This window comes from Rhinolophus ferrumequinum, chromosome 18 (assembly GCF_004115265.2).
Source record: "Rhinolophus ferrumequinum isolate MPI-CBG mRhiFer1 chromosome 18, mRhiFer1_v1.p, whole genome shotgun sequence".
Classification (NCBI taxonomy): domain Eukaryota; kingdom Metazoa; phylum Chordata; class Mammalia; order Chiroptera; family Rhinolophidae; genus Rhinolophus; species Rhinolophus ferrumequinum.
This window is the reverse complement of record NC_046301.1, coordinates 9,173,670-9,192,829: the sequence shown is the minus strand read 5'-3', so window position 1 is coordinate 9,192,829 and position 19,160 is coordinate 9,173,670. Positions and strand designations below refer to the sequence as shown.

The 19,160-nt window shown below is 47.9% G+C and overlaps 1 protein-coding gene across 8 annotated transcripts in view; it reads right to left on the bottom strand.

Annotated features, from left to right (window-relative positions):
* JADE1 (jade family PHD finger 1) overlaps positions 1-19,160 on the bottom strand; it is a 237,739-nt gene that overhangs the window by 25,754 nt on the left and 192,825 nt on the right. For all 8 annotated transcript variants that reach the window (XM_033134981.1, XM_033134980.1, XM_033134977.1 and 5 more), the window contains 2 exons: positions 12,026-12,103; positions 2,143-2,228 (listed from right to left, as the gene is read on the bottom strand). In XM_033134981.1, the coding sequence (XP_032990872.1) occupies positions 2,143-2,228; positions 12,026-12,077 (138 nt within the window). In that variant the 5' untranslated portion in view covers positions 12,078-12,103. The remainder of the gene's footprint in view (positions 1-2,142; positions 2,229-12,025; positions 12,104-19,160) is intronic.

Here is a 19,160-nt window from a genome sequence, read left to right as displayed (position 1 = left end):
CCGTCCGCATCACAGGCCTGAGGGGACACGGTAAAGCCCCTCCGCCCACGTCCGCTCTCCCTGACCAGGGCGGCGCAAGCCAGCGCTGCCTCCCAGCCAGGCCACGTCCTCAGGGCTGCAGGAGAAGCCCTGACCCTGGCAGCAGTGCCACCCAAAGCTGTATTTGGCACAGGGTGCGTCTGCATCTGTAAGCTGCCCACTCTGTTTGCACAAGTCACAATGCTGAACTCTCTCTTCTGGAAAAGGACAGGGAGCTCTTTCTTGTGCTGCTAAGCACAGTTCACTTTATATGCCTGCTAATAGGTCCATATTTGTTTTTCCTGGTGGCTTTTCAGGCTGGTGATCACTTTAATAAACTTCACCATAATAGAGTCTGAGGCATGAATAAAAAGGCCATTTCTTTAGCCTGCCACTCTCGACACCGGCTTTTCCGCAGTATGCCACTCCTCGTTTCCAAAGTCCCAGGAACAAGGGACAACCCGGCTGTGCACCTTCCATAAAAGCACAAGGAATATGGGGCCCCTTACAGCACTGAGCCCTGAAGTAGGCACCCATCCCAGCCAGGCCTTCCCCACCGCAACGAGAAAGTCCTTTAAAACAGTCACAGGTCCACATCACCAGGAAACAAATTAGTACCCAAAACAAAGCATTCCAACTAAGTCCTACAGGTAAAAAATAAGGAGTTTGCCAAAGGAGGAAAACCAAACTGCAGCAACGAGATGAGAAAAGGCAGCCCACCACTCCTTTACTCAAAGATGAGACGGTCGAGAACTGACACAGATGCCCCCAAATGCATGTCAATGCCCGAGTCCTGGCAGAGTTCAACACTTGTGCTTTCAGTGTAAGTCTTTTGAACTCAGAGAAATTTTAGAAAAAAATCTGGAACAAAACACCGGTCAGGGCCACGGGTCAGGCGGGTGCCACTCACGCTGCTCAGCCCCCCGCGCTGCTGGTGCCAGCATTCGGGGCACCCTCCGTACTCCTGCCCTGAAGCCACAGGAGTAGCGTGTGAACATGAGAAAGGTAGAGGGGGGTTGTAGAGGCAGCACAGGGAATGAAAAGAAGAAAGACCAACAGAAAAGGAAGGGAGTCCTGCAGGTTCCAAAGGACGCAGGGCCTGGAGCACAGCAAGGCAATAAAGTGGCCACCGTCCCATGAACATTCGCTCTAATAGTTTAAGTGTCTCCTGGGCTGGTCCCTACAACTCTAAAGCACACAGCTCGTTCCTGGTGGAGGCTGTTATTCCACAACTAACTCTCTGCTACACTCCACGCAGTGCCCCGCGCTCCCCGTTTCAGGTGGAGAAACCCAAGAGCCTGGAGAGGCGGCCTCTGCCCCATGCCACCCGTGAAGCGGTCTGTGACGTCATCCCGCCAAGATGCAGCACCAAACCAAGGGACAGAACCAAAGACTCTCCTTCCCACAATCCGCTCACTTGAAAACTTGGACAAACCAGAATACCTTTTCTGCAATGATTTAAATCCTCAGAGCCCAGCAAAAGTTTTCACAGAAAACAGATCTCAAGACTGGTAGGGGCCCCTAATCAACAAAGGCCAGCAGAGAAATGCACCTAAAAAAAATTTTAAATAGATTAACAGATGATAGATAACAACAAAATGGGGCAATAGCGGGGAACATAAGATGAGAAACAAATTGGAAAAGAAGGGGGAAAAGCCTTAGGCATAATCCCCAAAACAAAACTCCCAGGATGACACTGGTTGTTGCCAAATAAGCCACAAACAAGTGGCTAAAACTAACTTGAGGATGGCAGTGAGTGGCAGCAGCCGAACGCGCTCATCTCCTGGCCAGGGGAAAAGTTGCTGGGAGCCAGCCACGACGGAACAGAAAGGAAAAGAGGAATATAATTAATAATAATAACAGCTAACCTTTAGTGAGCACTCTTACCTGTTTTGTATGTATAAAACTCTGTGTATTAACCCACTTATTCCTCACAAGAATCCTGAGATAAGACACCTGCGTTATCCCATCTTACAGATCCGGACACTGAGGCAGAGAAGTGAAGTGACTTGCCCGAGATTCGGACAGACACCACTATCAGTCAACAAGGTGTGTGTGTCAGTCACATGTTCTCATGCACACACGTGTATGACATGCACGGTCACACCAGCCTTCAGAAAATACCTCCGAAGGCTTCCGATCTTCATGTCTGGAGCAGGAACTTCTCCTGTGCTGGGATCGGGAATTCTGTGACCACGTCGTCGACAGGCCTAAAGAAACAAACATCCAAATAGGACCGATTAAAAGTGCACAAATCATTGAGTGTTCAAAGGGTTTTTTTTAAATCAAACTGAGAAAGGCTCACCTCGACGGCCCCCGCCCCCCGCACGAGATGAGTACTGGTGCCAGGCCAGAGCTCTTCTCCCGGACAGCCGGAGCCCCCACCCCACCCTGTACTCATTTCAACACGCGCGTCCCAGGACCCCTGGACCCGCGCCGGCTCAGGGGTGCTGTCTGCACCCCTGGCACAGCACACAGGACACCATGCAGAGGGCCTTCAGCCGGAAGCCTGAAGTGAAGAGGGGCAGAGTCTCCCACTGGTAAATACAAACTGAAAAAAATTTGGCTGAGTTTTCAGTAAACTTTCTAAATGCTAAGATCATTGTGCTAAATCCGAAGGCTGCCCTCAGAACTTTAAAAAAGAACGTTTTGACTCCATGAGGCATAAGAACTGAGATTCCCTAGGACAGGGAAGTGACACCTATAGCAGAGCAGGGTGCTCTGGTCAAACAACCCTCCCCACTGCTGGCTCCCCTTCGCCAAGACAATGCCAGGCGGCTCTTTTCTGAGCCTTTCGTCCGCAGGTGCTCTCCTCCTGCATCACCCGGCTGCTCCCTGACAGGCCAGACCCCAGAAGCCCTGGCAGGGCCTGGTCTCCTCGGCCGAGGAGCTGGAGCTCCCCTCAGGCCTACGCCCTCTCGGCGGCACTGACTCCCTCCCTCCCGCTGAGATGCTCCTTTGGCATTGGTGGCAGCTCTCTTTCCTGGGGTCCCCACTCTGTGATCTCTCATCTCCCGTGTTTCCCCTGAACTCTTTCCTCCTCTTGCTCCACTTCCCCTCCGCGGGGGGGGGGGGGGGGGACGGAGGGGGGGTTGAACATCCACACCCACGTCTCGCCCAGCTCACCCAGCACCCGGGAGACGGTGACAGCTGCGTCCCACACGGACCTCCCTCCGCAGCTGCACATCCGTGTTCACCTTCAGATAAGACAGGGACCCAAGAGTTCCTCAGAGCAAAAACTGGGTTCAACAGCTTACCCCAACCTGTTCTTCCTCTTCTGTGCCTCCTTTAGTGAGTGTCACCACCGTTTCTACTTGAAGTCAGAAATCTAACAGTCACCCTGGACTCTCCTCACTCAGGACACATCCAATCAATGGACGAGCCGTATCAACTCAGCACCCAACCCCCCAGAATCCCAGGCCTGCTCCACGCCAGCCGCTGCCCCTGCTCCTGCTCACGTGTCACAAGGACACCGGCAGTGGCCTCCCGTCTGCAGGTGCCACACTGCCGCCAGAATCTGAAACGGCCCTCAAACCAGCTGCATGCAGTCTGTGTCTAACTCCCTAATAACTCACCCCCACCCCGAACACATAATGTACTGTTTCCCGTACATCAACACACACCCACCCCCAAAAAAGCCAAAAGTTGAGGGAACTGCCATTCTACCAGTAAAAGCATGTGTCACTCAAACAGGAATCTCTTATCTCTACAGATTCCAGAGACAAGGGACACAGAATCAAAGTGCCTTAAGACCTTGAGGACATTAAGAAATACAATCTGCACGTAAGCCTATCATCAGATTTGCAATGACCGAGAGTAAAGGGAAAAAGCGGGCACCACCCACGGTCACCAGCTGAGGCCTGGTACTGGGTCAGCTGACTGCCTGCGGTTAGGCCAGCAGAATTAGATGTCCTACAGGTGGCCCCACGTAGTGCTCAATAAATATTTTAGAAAGTTCTTTAAAACGTAATAAGTGTGTCTCTTTAGACTCCAAATGAACAAGAATGTTTCACTCCCACATTAAAACTTAAGAGGTTCTGAATCTGGTCATCACAGGAAAAAGGGCCAAGTTAGGAGCCTGGAGAGAAAGGCCCTGGTGGCTCCTCCCTTTAGACAGGCCTCTCTCCCCCTCGGGTCCTGCAGGGCACCCTCCAGCCCTGCCCGCCCACAGGCTGAAAGAGAGACCGGAAGAGCTCATCCATCTAGATGGATGCCCAGGGGCCCAGGAAGGGAAAGAAGGTGCAGGGCAGAAAGGCCCTTTCTTTTGAGATACTGTGGGAAGGGTTAGAAACAATAGGGAACAACCTAGAAATACAGAAAGAATCATTCAGTCACTATACTTTAAAATCTAACAAGTGGCAGAGGGAGACGAGTCCTTCCAGTCAGATCCTCTCAGAGCTAAAGCAGAAACCATACATTTGTTCATTCTTGGTTTTGGAGGGGCCTTCTTGCCTTTTCTTGGGGATCTGTCAGCGTCCCTCCAGGGTAGCTGCCAAGGTTCCCAGGAAGCTAGCAGCTTTACTGGTATGGAAACAATCCAAGTAGGGACAATCACTTAGAAACTTGTACTCCGGCTTTTTTGGATCATTGAAAAGTGGGTGTCCGCATCGCATCCGCTTTTTAAAAACAGAGATCTGAAGATGCTACAAACTTGCTCTCTGATGGTATCGCCCCAGAGAATCACTGGTCCACCCAGAAACAGTCTGTGCCTCTTCCTTTTGATTTACTTAATGCAAAAGAAGGAAAAGACGTAAAAATTAATCCTATTAAAGTCACTTTCCAGAAAGGGAGACTGGGGGATAACCTAAGTTTAAATGATCACTGACATAAGAAATGCTCTTAGCTTAATTATAAAGCCCAAAACCAGAAACAACCCGAACATCAGCAACACAGACTGAATAAACGGTGGCACACCCCCCTTACAAGGAACACTAGCCTACCCCCCGACGAGACAGGGAGAGCCATCGCTGCGTGCAACGTGCGTGATTCTGGAATAACTAGGTGGACTGAGGAAGCCAGACAAAAAGAGTACATGTTGTATTATTCCATTTCTAAAAACCCCTGGAAAGTATAAACTCATCTACAGTGACAAAAAGAAGGTCCGCTGTTGACTGGGGAAAGGTGGGAGGAAGCACTATCTTGAGTTTTCTGATTTCACAAGTGTGAACACATTAAAACGTATTACAGCATACACTTTTAATGTGTGCACAGAATAACCGATGATTTTCTATTATCCACTAATAAAGAGAAAATGCTCATCTGAGTTTACACAGGTGGTTTGTGTAAAACCTAGACGCGATCCTTCCCGGCCCAGCAGCGGGTATCTCCTGTTGCCCGTGACCCCTTCTTGCTCATTTACTCACTCATATCAGAAAGCACATCAAGAGCCATTTGTACAAGACACAGGTGACTACTGACAACATACAGCGTTGCGCACACAGTGGATTCTCAACAAAACTTTTTTTGAAAAGTAGACAAAAATACAGTGTCTTTGTTCAGGACAGTCAGGGTCAACGAGAACCGTCACTGTACCTCAAGGGCGGAAGGCGGCAGGTACCGGGGACACACTCCTGCTCAACCTACCAGAAGAACAGGATGCTGAGCTCAAGGAAAATGAGGCAACAACACATGTACAGACAGACGGGGGTGGGGGGTCCTCCTGCTTAGTGTGCAACTGTTGCTACAGCACCAGTCCCAGGAAGTGCACAGGTAAAACACTCAGAGCAGGTGTCCCGACATTCCTACACCAGTCTCCCCACAGCCATGCCCTCTGGACGCTTCCCAGACGGTCAGGAAGCTCCCAGAATATTATCCAAGCAAGAATAATCCACCTTCCTTTCCAATTTTTTTTAAAAAAGGTATGTTATGGAACACTTTCTTGGAAGTATGTTGGGTAGTGGGTAAGAAAATCAAACAACAAAAGGACTGGGAGACAGCGATTTCTGCTACAGCGAACACCAGCCACTGGATAGCTCTTACAAACCATGTGCTGAGATCACAATGGGTTGGTGCTACATTTTGTTTTTGTTTTCAGAATGCTAACATTTAATGACAAACTAAATTAGGAATGTCACAGGTAAAATTTTATTTTTTTTGTGTGTTCAGGAGAGGAGTTGGGAACTCTAATTTGGTAATAATGTCTATAATTATTTTATTGCTCACACAGAAGATGTTATTACCTAAAATTAAGTCCACTCTAGTGACAAATTTAGGCAACTTTAAAAATTCTTGACTCATATGTTGTTTGAGTAACAACTATTCCGTATTAAACACTGAAAAGAATAAATAGAAAAGAATGCTGTGTTTTGTTTTAATATCCTGGTTTCCACTAATAAGTATGAAGCGCCCACAGAAGGCAGCGCTGGGAGCACGGGGCCCCTCCGAACCCTGCTCTCCGGTCCTATTATGCAGGTATCTCGAACAGGCTCCTTTGAAATATTAAAAATAACCATGCTATCTTGCCCTACATCTAAAACAAGGAAAAACCTCAAGAGCAAATCTAATACCGATTGCACATACCTCCCACATTTAGCTCCTGTGTTTTAAGCCTCCCAGATTGCACGGCACACGAAAAGTTCAGAAATTAGACTCAAGCGGCGGTGTGGGTGTTCACACCACCACAAAATGCAAATGACGGAAGAACCTCACCACTGACCAAGTGGCACATCTCGTGTGTCTCAGACCATGCTTTACACAATAAAAAATAATATGCAGGTGTCTCCTGGGGTGTTAAACCAGCTTAACAAAGTAAGACTTTTCATGGAACTTTGGATGCTGTCTTCTTCCTTCCTTCCTTACCAGAGTTGGCGGGGGGAATGCATGTTTACATGAAGGACCAGGGAGCAGAGAGCCCCGCAGGCCAGCCGGCATCATGGACAGTGCGGCCCTGAGACGCGCCCAGCGGGTTACATCAGGGCCAGGCTACCCGGTGCAAGTAAAGCAGCGCTATGGACATTCCCACCCAAAACTCAGCAAATTGAACGTGGTGACTGGCTACTCGCTTTAACTGCATGATAGCAGACGAGCCTCCGACACAAGCACGTTTCCATCGGGGGCTGGCCCTTCACCTCCCACAGCTCTTCCATCCTGGCGCGGCTCAGCTCCGTGGTCCTACTCACTTCCACCTTCAAAATTACAAAAGCACAACACACACGAAGAACAGGCCTAGCAATGTTTCGACTTAAATACAGTGGGACCTTCTATCAACTGACACACAAAGGTGTCAGCCGTACAGCACTCCTGCTGAGGTCCAAACCCAGGGCCACAGGTGAGTCCAGGCTGTTGCTCCCAAGCCCAAGATGGCACTATGCTCACCAATGTCCAAGTCAAGGCACAAGCTGGATTTGACACGGGGCCAAGCCACCCAGGTGCCTTGAGGAGACATGGGTACCATACGCGTTCTGCAACATTCGGGCCAAAATCCCCATGTTTCAAGAATTCCTACGCAACTCCTTGGTGTATCCCCAGATGCAACTGATGGGGGAAGGAGTGAACTAAAGGTACAGTCGAACAGAAACAGAACCGAGGCAGAGTTCACTTTTATGCAAAAGAGAAACCACCCAAGACTTGCATGGAGGTAGCCAAGCATAGCCAGCCAAACATAAGAAAATGAAGACAAGTTATTAGAAGAAAAAGAAGGGAATCCACTAAATGCAGTAAGACACGAAGGGGGTGTAAGCAGAAAGTATATGTTAGCCACTAAAAATATCGATCTCTCTTCAATATTATTCTGTAAGCTGGGGAGAGCCTGAGAAAACAAAAGTGCCCACATAGCTTCGTGGGTGCCACCCACTGACCTGCATTACCAGGGGCCAAATTAGGTTTGAATTTGACTCAGCTCTCTTTTTTCCCTCTCGCTAAGACAGGAGGTGGAGCCAAGCTCCGCTGGAGAACTGGAGGAGACAGAAGTGTGTAGGGGCCTGGATAGGTGTGGACAACAGGGGAGCAGGGCCCCCCCACCGGGTGCCTGGCTCCAGACCCTCAGAGCCACACCCCCCCAGCTTCCCAAGGGGGGGGGGGGGTCAACACAGCCCTGAAAGTAGGACATTCAGCAGGAAAAGGAAGCCCTGCTTCATGACCCTAAGAAAAACTGAAGTAGCAGGACACTTCTCTGTCTCTGAGGAAAGCATATGAACCGATTTCCCTCTGGGTCTTTGAGAGTCGCCACATTTTAAAACAACCAAAAAACCAAACACCATTTACATTTGGTCCCTTATCCTGGCAAAATCCCCCATGTTTTGAAAAACATTGCCAAATGACCAGTATTCATTACGTACTATTTAATGCTTGTCTTACTTTTACAGAAAAAAATGTAAGAATGCTAATCAGAGCTGTTAATTGGTCTGAGATAAGCAATGATATATAATTCCTGCCAAAAGCAAGGACATAATGTTTTTTTAATAAGCCTCTGGAGCTTTATTAAAGATAAAATGCAATCTGCTTTAGGTTTTGGAAATACTGAAAATAGGTGGTGGACCCCTTTCCCACATGTGTAGAAACCCCTAGGGACAGAGTCCTGGGCAGGGAAGCAGGAAGTGAAGGGCTTGCTTCTCTGGCCACACCCGGGCACAATGTGTAACTTCAGAGATCGGCTGGGCCACCGAGTCCCAGAAGCCCAGCAATTATAGATGTGGCCTGCAAACACCCAACGCTACTCCATCCAAATGCAGGGCTGGCCCTCCAGGGCATCTGGACAAGGCGTCCACAGCTACGACTGCCGCTGGATGAGGGCTTGCACTGGCACGGAAAATGCTCATCCTTCCCTGACGGTAAGTAGCACACCGGTGCTCCCTGGACCAGGCCAGGAAACTAAGCAAAGGGCTCAGCCCTGGAGGCCGGAGAGCCCAGGCATGGCTGCAGCCGTGCTGGGGCCCCACTGTGGCCCCACGCTGACGTCTGCAGCTGCCTCTCCTCCACTTGGACATGCTCTGCGTGGGGGTGGGAGCAGCTGCCAAAATCCTGTCAGGGCTGCAGGCTGGAGATGCTGGGAGCCGCCAGTGCTCAGACCCAGCCCTTCTTACATGCAGGGCGTCCGTAGTGTCCAGACCTGGCTGAGGACTGGCCCAGTTCTAGGGACCTGATTTCAGGGGCAGAAGGCACCCCACTCACCCCATGGGCCTGCGAAGCAAACAGGATGTCTGGAAGAAGAGGCCAACAGGGGGAAGCAGCTGCCCTCGGAGAAAATGGGAAGGCATGGATATGTGCACAATTTTATACATTAGGTCTCGGCATTCCAAGGTTCTTACGAATACCATCATCCACCGTAACTACTAAATCATTAGGCCTGGATGGACAGCACATAAAGCATCAACACGTGCTTTCTACTGAACCAGCTGCATGACAGACGACGGCCCGCGTGCCGTCTACTGCCAGCTACCAGCGTCCTCCACCAGCAGCATCGGATTTCCAGATCTGGCCTAGGGGCAGGGAGAACCCCGATTTGCGGTCTGTCTGAGTTAATCCCTCAGCACCCTACAAATATTCGCCTTTCTCCTCCGCCGCCCACCTGGACATGAGTACCAGGAGGAAGACGACGGCCCATCACGAATTAGGTGACTTCCGAAGGACATACTTTTCATGGAACTTTGGATGCTGTCTTCTTCCTTCCTTCCTTACCAGAGTTGGCGGGGGGAATGCATGTTTACATGAAGAATTTCGTCTTCTAGGGCCGCTATGGGCTGTACTGTATCCCCCAAAATTCATGTTGAAGCCCCAGTGCCTCATAATGTGATGTATTTGGAGACGGAGCCTTGAAAGAGGCGATTAAGTTACATGAGGTCATCTGGGTGGACCCCAACCCAGTCTCACTGAGGTCCTTGGAAGAAGAGACCAGGGGAGTATAGGCACAGATGAAACACCCTGCGAGGACACAGCCAGAAGGCAGCCGTCTGCAAGCCAAGGACGGAGGCTTCAAAAAGAGTAAACCTGCCTACACCTAGATCTTGAACTTCCTTCCAGCCACCAGACCTGTGAGAAAATAAGTATGTGTTGTTTAAACCATCAGTCTGCGGTGCTCGTTAGGGCAGCCTGAGCTGACTCATCCAGGGGACTTTGGGGCTTTTAGGGGCCTCTGGACAGCTGAGGACTAGACTGGGCCCCGGCCCAGAACTGCACTAGCCAACATGGTGTTACTAACCACACGTGGCAATTTAAATTCTAATTAATGAAAATTAAATAAAACTTAAAAGTTCAGTTCCTCGATTACACTCGATTAGAACACTTCCACCCTACTGGGCAGCAGTAGTCCAGAAAGGGGAAGGCTCTAAATCCGAGAGAACAGGAGAACCTCTTCTCACCCAGCTCCCCCAAGAAAGAACTGGGGCAGTGAGGGGAACAGTGAGCGCGAACCTGTTGCCCAGAAGAAACACTCACATGGGACTCGTAGCCTCCTACTGGGCATTACTAGCATGAAGAGGCAGTTCACAAAACTTTCTTTTCATTAACTCTGACACTGAAGAGCGAGATTTTTTTTTAAATTGCTGCAGGACACAACTGTGTACTTGTGCAAGCAGCAGACATTTGTTGGGTACTTACAACTCCTGAGGACAGTCTGATAGGGGCAGAAAAGAATGACCTGAGCATGCTTTTGCCTCAAGGAGTAAAAATTCTAAGCAAATATTAGAGAAAACAGGTAGTAAAGGCCGTGAAGTGACAGGCGGTAAGTTCGGGAAGCATCCGGAGGCTCTGACGGGTTTTACTGCCTGCACTTGGGCCAGGCCCCTTGCTCTCTCCCTCTGGAGCCCACGCTCCGGAGTCTCTCCTTCCCTCGCCCAGTTCACTCCTCCCTGTGCCAAACTGCGCCCCCACTGTCTGCCCCCAAACCCCCTCAGCTCCTGCATCCCAGGCCTTCCTGATCTGATCATAGCTACCGTCAGCTGTACCCCCAAACACTCGCCACTCCTCCCACAGCCACCAATGCTACTTCCCACTGTTCCATGCCTGAACCCAAAGCTGCAACCAAAATACCGTGTTTGCGTTCTGTTTCCACCTATCAGTGTGGGTACCCACGGCAGCAAAGCCTTGCTTCTTAATTTACAGCTTTTAATCTGCTGAAAACTTGGAGACCAGGAAACGAACACAACCCTGCTTGCCTAAAAACTCTTTCATGCTTCGTGACCTGCCCAACTTTCGGCTCCTTCCTAGGCTCCCTTGGTCTCCACTCCTGTGAATCCGTGCCTACATGTACTTCCGTCTGCACAGGGCAAAGCCATCTCCATTGCTGTCAAGACTTTCTACCAGAGCTGGAGCTTACACATGTATCTACCTAAGACAGTTCCTTGAAAGCAGGCCTGACACCTTTGCCGTCACACGGTAGAACAAGCATTCTTTCAAGGTTTTCCGGGTTTAACCTATAATGTAAAGCACTGCGCTAGGTACGAAACGTCCTTGTTATCTGAGGGGGGGGCTCTCCGAGCAGTCTGTCAGCTTCTCAAGACACAGGCACTGTGTCACCTTTATTTTCACTGCCTGGAAGCCAGCTAACTTCTGGTTCTCAGCTGCACTGTGAAAACACGAGGATGCCAGAGCGTGGATATGCAGGCAGTGGTCATGGTAAAATCGAGTGAAGAGCACTCACTGGCTGGCCACCTGCTAAAAACCTGTCCCGGCTGTGTTTCCCCTCACACGAGGCCGTCCTCAATCCCTCTCTGGATCGTGTTCAACTAGTTAATAATTTACTGGCTTCGATTAAGTTTCTTTTCATAAGGAGCAATAGTGAAGTGCCATAAATGATGTTTAGGAAAAACAGACACACAGATGACGTCTGGCACTGGATTACTCATCCTCGGATAACACCCAGGAAGCCTGAGGAAAGCCCGCGCGCGGTCAGCCGCCCGCAGACATCCGCGTGCAGACCCGCAGTCAGTACCCCACGCAGGTGTGTTTCTCCGACCGGCCTGACACGCGAAGGGCCTCAGCTATTTAAAGCGTTGCATCCAACAATCCTGCTTCTGCACAGACCCAAACCCCAAACCCCGGCCGGCTCCAAGGACAAGAAAGCAGGACTTACTGCCGTTGTCGTCAGACTCCTCACTGCTGCTGGGAAGGCGACCTCGTTTCATGATCTCCCCGGGAAACAGCAGGCAGCCTGCAAAGCAATGAGACAGCACTTAACCCAGGATGATAACACACTATCATCAAGTTGTGCTTCAGATGGCAGCCCCGGCTTCACAGCACACAAAGGCAAACAATTGGCTTCAAGCAGCATTGGAATGGTAAACACTGAAAAGCCCAAAGATACATAATTAGGTGCAATCATTAACAGAATAGGTTGAAAAACAAGGGGGAGGGGCAGAGCAGTCGTGTTTCAGTAGGTCTCCCAGAGGTTCCAGGTTCCTCTCTCACTGTGGTGACAGCATCACGACAACTACTCCAGGAGTCCTTGGGCTGACAGGCAGCAAGCAGGGCAGGCAAAGCCCAGGGACAAGCCGGGGCTTCCTAACGGACAGGCTACTACTCTGTGCCGGGTGGGGGCCTGCAGGTATGACTATTTACACTGCACCAGGCACGATTATGCTTCTCAGGCAAATTTTACTGAAATAGCCCTAAAAGCCGAATAACCTAGATTCTAGGAACAAAACAAATGGGGTAATGGGACTGCAAAGGCCTCCTGGAGCCATCTCCAACCCCTCGGCAATTTAAGACTAGAATAGGAAGGGACCACAACGAGTCTGTAATTCTGAGGTGGACCCTTCTTCTTTACTCTTAGGAAACTGAAGCCAAAAAAGGTTTCAGTGCGACTTGCCCAAGGTCACACTGAGGGCAGGAAGCTTCTCAACAAATCCAGTTTCACCACCTCATCCCAACTCCTTCCAGGAGTCCAGTCTAACTGGGCAGACTAAGAAGGCGGCTTGTACCCAGGGAGCTGGTGGTAACAGGACTCCAGCCCACCAGGTAAGAGAAAGACTGCATTTAGGAAAGAGCTCAGTGCGTGGGGACTGACGGCCAGTCACTGAACTCAAGAACTCACGATAATAGTGACAGAGGGCAACTCTCTAAACAAATCCAAAAAAGATCTCCCAAAATAAAAGTATTGATCATTCTGACATATCTTTAGCGCCCTGCTCTTACAGCAGAGCGATGATTCCCAATGAAGGAGGAGGGTTTCTTTCAACCCAGCCCCTCAGAAGAGTACAAGCCGATCTCCCTCACTGGAATCCACAGTATCAGAACGTGGTATATTTCTAAGAGCGGGGCACGTGGGGATGGTGTGGAGAACCACTGTGCTAGAACAAGACGAATTAAAAGCCTGAGCTCCGCTCTAAATGGACCTGTGAAAGAGCAGACCAAACAGGCAGAAAACACATCATACAGTGCAGTCTGTTCCCACCTACAAAACAGACCTGTCTGATTCATTCGAATATTCAAGCCCCTACTCTGTAATTCCAATATTTTATATTTTCTTTCTGAGACACTCACCCCGTTAAGGTTTGTGGGTGTTTATTTGCCAACTGATTCTTCAAAAAACATTAAAAGAATTTACCAAGGCAGAGCCAGGCCCTGAGTCCGGACCTGGGTCAGGAGCTGTCTCATCACGGGCGAGGGCTTCACACTGTGGGGCAGGGGCACAGCCCTAAGACCCACCCAGCCCTCTTCTCAGAGCCCCATTCAGCCCCAACTCTTAATACCCATTACCTGCAACTCAGCCTGGAACAGGCTCACTCTAGTCAAAAACTCCCATGGCCCAAACACCTGTGGTCCAGTCACGTGCACTTGAAATGACTGTCCCCCATGTTCTGTCGATGGGTACACCACGTGCTCACAGTGAGAGGGTCCCCAGGCTTCTAGAGAGGGCACCTCTGCTCCCCTCTGGACCCACCACGAGGCAGTGCAAGGAGAAGGGGAAGCACAAGAACCTTCATGCCAACAGCTGCTGCTCCCAAAGCCTGTGTTACGAGTGAACAAATACATAGATAGAGAGCTACCCCCAGAGGAATCCCTCACGAGCAACAGCGTGGTGCCAGACACAACACGAAGAATGCAGCTCCCACCTTCTGAGCGGGTGCAGGAACGACGGGGAGAAGTGGGCGCCTGAAAAAGCCCATAAAACACTCCCTAGCTACAAGGAATCAAATGCTGATTACACCTTCATTGATCTGGACAACTTAAATTTACCTAAGCAGAAGGAAGAGCTTTGAAAACAAAGAACCTTTTTGATTATTCCTCCTAGCTCTCAAACACAACTCCCAGAGAAAGCACTTTCTTCAGGTCGCTAAATGAAAAATGCCAGGCATTGACCCAAGTGGAATGATGCTCCCAAACACACATCAATACTCAAGCAAAATTATGCAAATAAAGAGTAAAAATGGTATTTTCCTTCCAATGAATTCCATTTTCAGGCACGAAGACTCTGAGTGAGAGAGGCTGAGAACGCTGCACTGACCTTCTCCGGAAGCCCCCACAATCCCTCCCCCGCACCCCCGTGGGGACACGGGGGTTAGCACACACACTTCCTGCTCTGTGGCTCCCAGGTACTTCAGATTTCACCTGAGGCAGCTTTACCTCACCTGGGTTACTCATGTCACAAAACCAAAGTCCTTGTTACTATGTTTGGGAAACACACCAAAGCGGCTGCATGCTGCGAACATCTGCAGGACAGGCCACCCAGGAAAGCACAGGGCCCTCCTCTTCCCTCCTCTGGATGGCTCTTTAGGACGAGGGCAACCATGATGTGGGTATAAGAGTCTCCAGTAATAATGAACTGAAAGGCTACTTGAAACTCTCTAGAGACAGCACAAGAAGATGCATCCCACAAACATGTGAACACCTCGGCTACGGATCAGGTGGTGCTGAGGGAAACGGCAGTGCGTCCCGGACCTCAGGGAGCTGCGGTGTGAAGTCACAGGAACTCACAGGATTAGTGCCTGACAGTGGTCAACACAAGGCTCTATGGGGGCAGGTGGATGGAGCCAGGGCAGGATTCTGAGCAGAGTGCAGAAGAGCCACGGGGAGGTGACCAGAGAGGCAGCACAGCATTCTGGGCAAAGCACTGTAATACTTAACACTGTAATACTTACCACTGTATGTATTTATAAACCACTACAGTACGACTCCGAGCAGCATCTTCACATTCAGAGTCTTACTGTTTGCTCATTTCTTTACTAGTATACATCCCTTCTCACCTTACATCCAACTGCCAAGGCTGTCGGTGCTGTGTGACCGTTTCACATCCCCCACTGACCTGCAGGTTTGTCCTCAACCACCGATACGTACACTGCTTTCAGCACCACCCTGTTCTCCATGCCTATAATTTCTTACCCCTTCTAATTGTTGAAAGTCAATCCTCCCTACAAGGTGACTTCATCAAGATATTCCCTAAGTGACTCTCTCCCTCTGTTCCAACCTACAAACGGGACCACCCGGAACACAGAGGTTTTCTGCCCCCGGCTCTTCAGCTCTGCCCAAGCCTCTGTCCTGACCAGCCCCACCACCAGCTGGCCTCGGGTGGACCCGGCCTCTGCCCTTGAAAACACCCCCTTTCTGTTTCCACCCTCTGCTCGTGCTGCTCCTTGCCCTGTTCTCCCCCCCAGCCAGCTGTGCAGCTGTGGTGGCCGCTCAGCACCCACCACCTACCTCCTGGGGAAGCACATACCCCTCCCCACCCGCTGCCCAATCCCCCTATTTAGATGACACACCGAGTGCGCTCCTTCAGCCCTTTCTGTCACATGGGTTAAAATGCAGTGGATTAGCTAACACAGCAATTCAATTAAAATTGCACAGAGTTAGGTGAGAGATGTGGTGAACGGGACGTGGAACGGCACACGGGGCGACGCAGTAAGCAAATAACTGGACAAGCAGCTTCAGTGTGACCCTGCTATGAGGTCACAGCAGTACCATGCACAGACTATGGCAGGACCTGGGATATGCACATGAGATAGCTCGGGACCTCAAAACCTTGAAATTGAAGATTCCTTGGACTGAAACGGGGGACAAAAACCAGCATGCACTAAGAGCAGCCATTAGCTGAAGGAATCCATCCCCAGTGTGGCTCAGGAATTTGCAAGTGATCAAGTTTAGTGACCTGGGTGTGGTCCCAGGGAGGCACGACTGGTATGTACTTCTAACCAAGAAAGAATGAGAAATGACCTCAGGGACAAGGAGATAAGGGCTTGTACAAAAGAATAAGATGATTAAGAATTTGAGGATGTTTATGCAATGCTATTCCTGGGAACTGAGGGACCCATGTGAGGAAAAAGAAACTGTCCAGTTACTAGAATTAATCTCTGTGCTGGAACAGGACCATTTATCAGGCCATAAACTCTACAGCTGTAATAAGAATTATACCCTAGTGATTTTAATTATCTTATGGCTCATACACAGAAAGGCTGGTTTCTTCCTCAAAACATCAATTTTATCCACTACGTTTTCATATGTATTTCACTCTCAAAAAGTTCTAGAAGGTACTCAATTAAAGACCTCTACCTACTTGTTCTCTGTGTGTCGACTAACGGAGTGCTACGTATTAAAATAACCTTTAGATGATGAATTCCCACGCATAAACTGTATGCTCTGCTCACTTGGCTTTACAGAACTTGAGTGGCTTCCACTTTAATATCTAATCGACCTTTAATAATGTAGTGGAGGAACTTCCACTACATGATTTTTAAATTTACTGGTGTCCTTCCATTGTCTATGAAAGTTAGTCATCTAACACTTCAATGTACTATACTTACAAATGTATTCAGAAAATGTACAACATAACAATGTACAGTGAAGAATGTATGTTCAGACACCGAGGGGCCTTATGTAAGAAGTATCTTGTAAGGAACCACTCATTTCTGTCTGTTTGCTACGTTCACGCAATTTGAATACTGTTTTTAAATACTATGATTCCTAAGGTATTGATCATATACCCTTTCGTGAAAAAAGATTTACATTTTCTTAATAGGTCACCCTCTTGATCCCTATGGAGTAGAGGGAACCCAATGTAACAAAGTACCTATACTTCACAGTAATTTCCTGTCCCTAAGTGAATGGGAAGAAAATCCAGCTGTTTTTAAAGCAAACATTAATTGTCTAGGTAGAAAGTTTTCAAATTGTCAACCTTATCTAATTCATATGCCCACAAAAAGGCTAAAATTACTCATGTGACTGTAATTCAAATCCAGATTTCTTACTTTAACCAAAGAGTTTTTTTTATCTGGTCAAAAAAACCAGTCATAGATTAACTAAACAAACTGCTTAGATCTGAAGTGTTAAAGCTTTAATCTTACCTAAATATATCAACTCCTCCCCCCACAAAATGGAACTTTCTGAAATGTGTCCTTTATAATGTTATACCTCAAAATGTGTTCAAAGAAAATTGCTGCCTAAGCTACTATAAAAAAGTAAGCCTTTGCAAAGGCATCACACTTGAAAATATTCAGCTGAAAAGAATTTATTTAGCAACAAATAACCACCTCTCCCCAAAAAAAGATTTTAAGAACTGACCAATCATAACTACAATATGTATTCCTATGAATATCATTAATAAAGCCTGAGTGTTGTATCACACTAGTTCACTGTAAATTCTTTACAAATTATTTTTAAACTCAGACTTCAAAAGTCAATAAAGGCATTTTTCAAGATTTTAAGGAATTCATAAATTCGAGTAGAAATGAATCACAAGCAGCAACCATTTGCCAATTTATAAATAATCCAATGCGTGCTTGTGAGCCCTAAAACAATCTATTAAACCACTCCCAGGTCTCTGTATGTAATTGCTGACTCAATTAGAGTCAGAAACTGAAAAGCAGCTACAACAAAACATTCCAATCATTCATATTTGGAATGTTATTTTTTTAAACTTCCCTTGACAGGGGAGTAAATGAGTTCACACCCAAACAATAAAGGCAGTCAGTCACCCCGGGCTCCAATCTTGAGCTTCTGTCCCCACTTCCATCTACTCAGAATTCCTTTCTGTTAGATCTACATGCACAGATATGGAAAGGGGCCAAAGACGTATTAAGGAGAAAAAAAAAAAAAACACAGGCAAACTGCAGGAAAAAGAAAAAGAAAACCCTGAAATACAGGCCCATTTATATATAAAAGGGAGGGAAGAGAATACATGCACCAATTGCTTGCATAATCATGAAAAATTTCTGCAAGTACATAAAGGTTAACAGTGTTTATCTCTGAGAAATGAGACCAAAGTGTCCAGACAGAATGGACTGGGAACTTTTACTTCTCTTTACACCTTTTATGCAATTTTAATTTTTTACTATGATGCCGTACTACACTTACAATAGTAAAGATTTAAAATCCAAAACATTTCTTCTCTGCTCCTCACCATATATAGGAGGCCATGGGGGACAGCTTCCTGGCCCCATGCAAAGCACCAGCCTAAAATGAGCAGCCATCAATACACTATATTCCACCTCCTTCCTGAGATGGGCATCAAAGGCTGGTCTTGCTTCAAAAGAATACCTGATGGAACAGCAAAGATGGAAAAAAATTAGAAAAGGTAGTAAGATAAATACTGTAAAATGCTATTATCACTCATTCATTATTTTAAAAAGCAAAAGTTTTCAAACAGAAGAATGACCAATGCCAGCAGCAGGTCACTAGATATACTATATGTAAGAACAGAAAAACTAACCCAGACAAGGAAACTAGGGAATAAACTACCTTTAAAGAATAAATACTCAACTTCCTATCCATTTCAAGAGTAGTACTATTTTGGTAAAAATAAACAAAAATTAAAAAGCTATGTTCCAGAGATGGCGACGAAACACGCCATTTCCTCCACCCATGTGAGGTCATTCTTTTCCACAAGCACAGACATGACTTCAGAACCCTCCTTAACACACACAGTGCTGCCTCTCAGTCAGAACTCATGAGACATGAAGACTTGTTTGCCCTACAAGTCCTATTCCTCCTTTCACACTTTTTTTGACCATTTACCAAGGAAAAGTAAAATCAATCTCTTCAGAATATATGAAAATAAAGTATTTTCTGAAATAGTTCACTAAAATCAGAAGTTTGTGTTCCCTTGTGTTGTAGTCTCTGAACTGAGTTCTAATCTATAACAGAGAGAGAGAGAGAGAGAGAGAGAGAGAGAAAGGCGAGTTCACTGAAAATAACACTTTAGAGAAACCAGGTGTTGACAGGAGATGGTTTCTGAATGAACCAACGTTAGGCTAAGGATTGGAAGGCGTCTACAACCC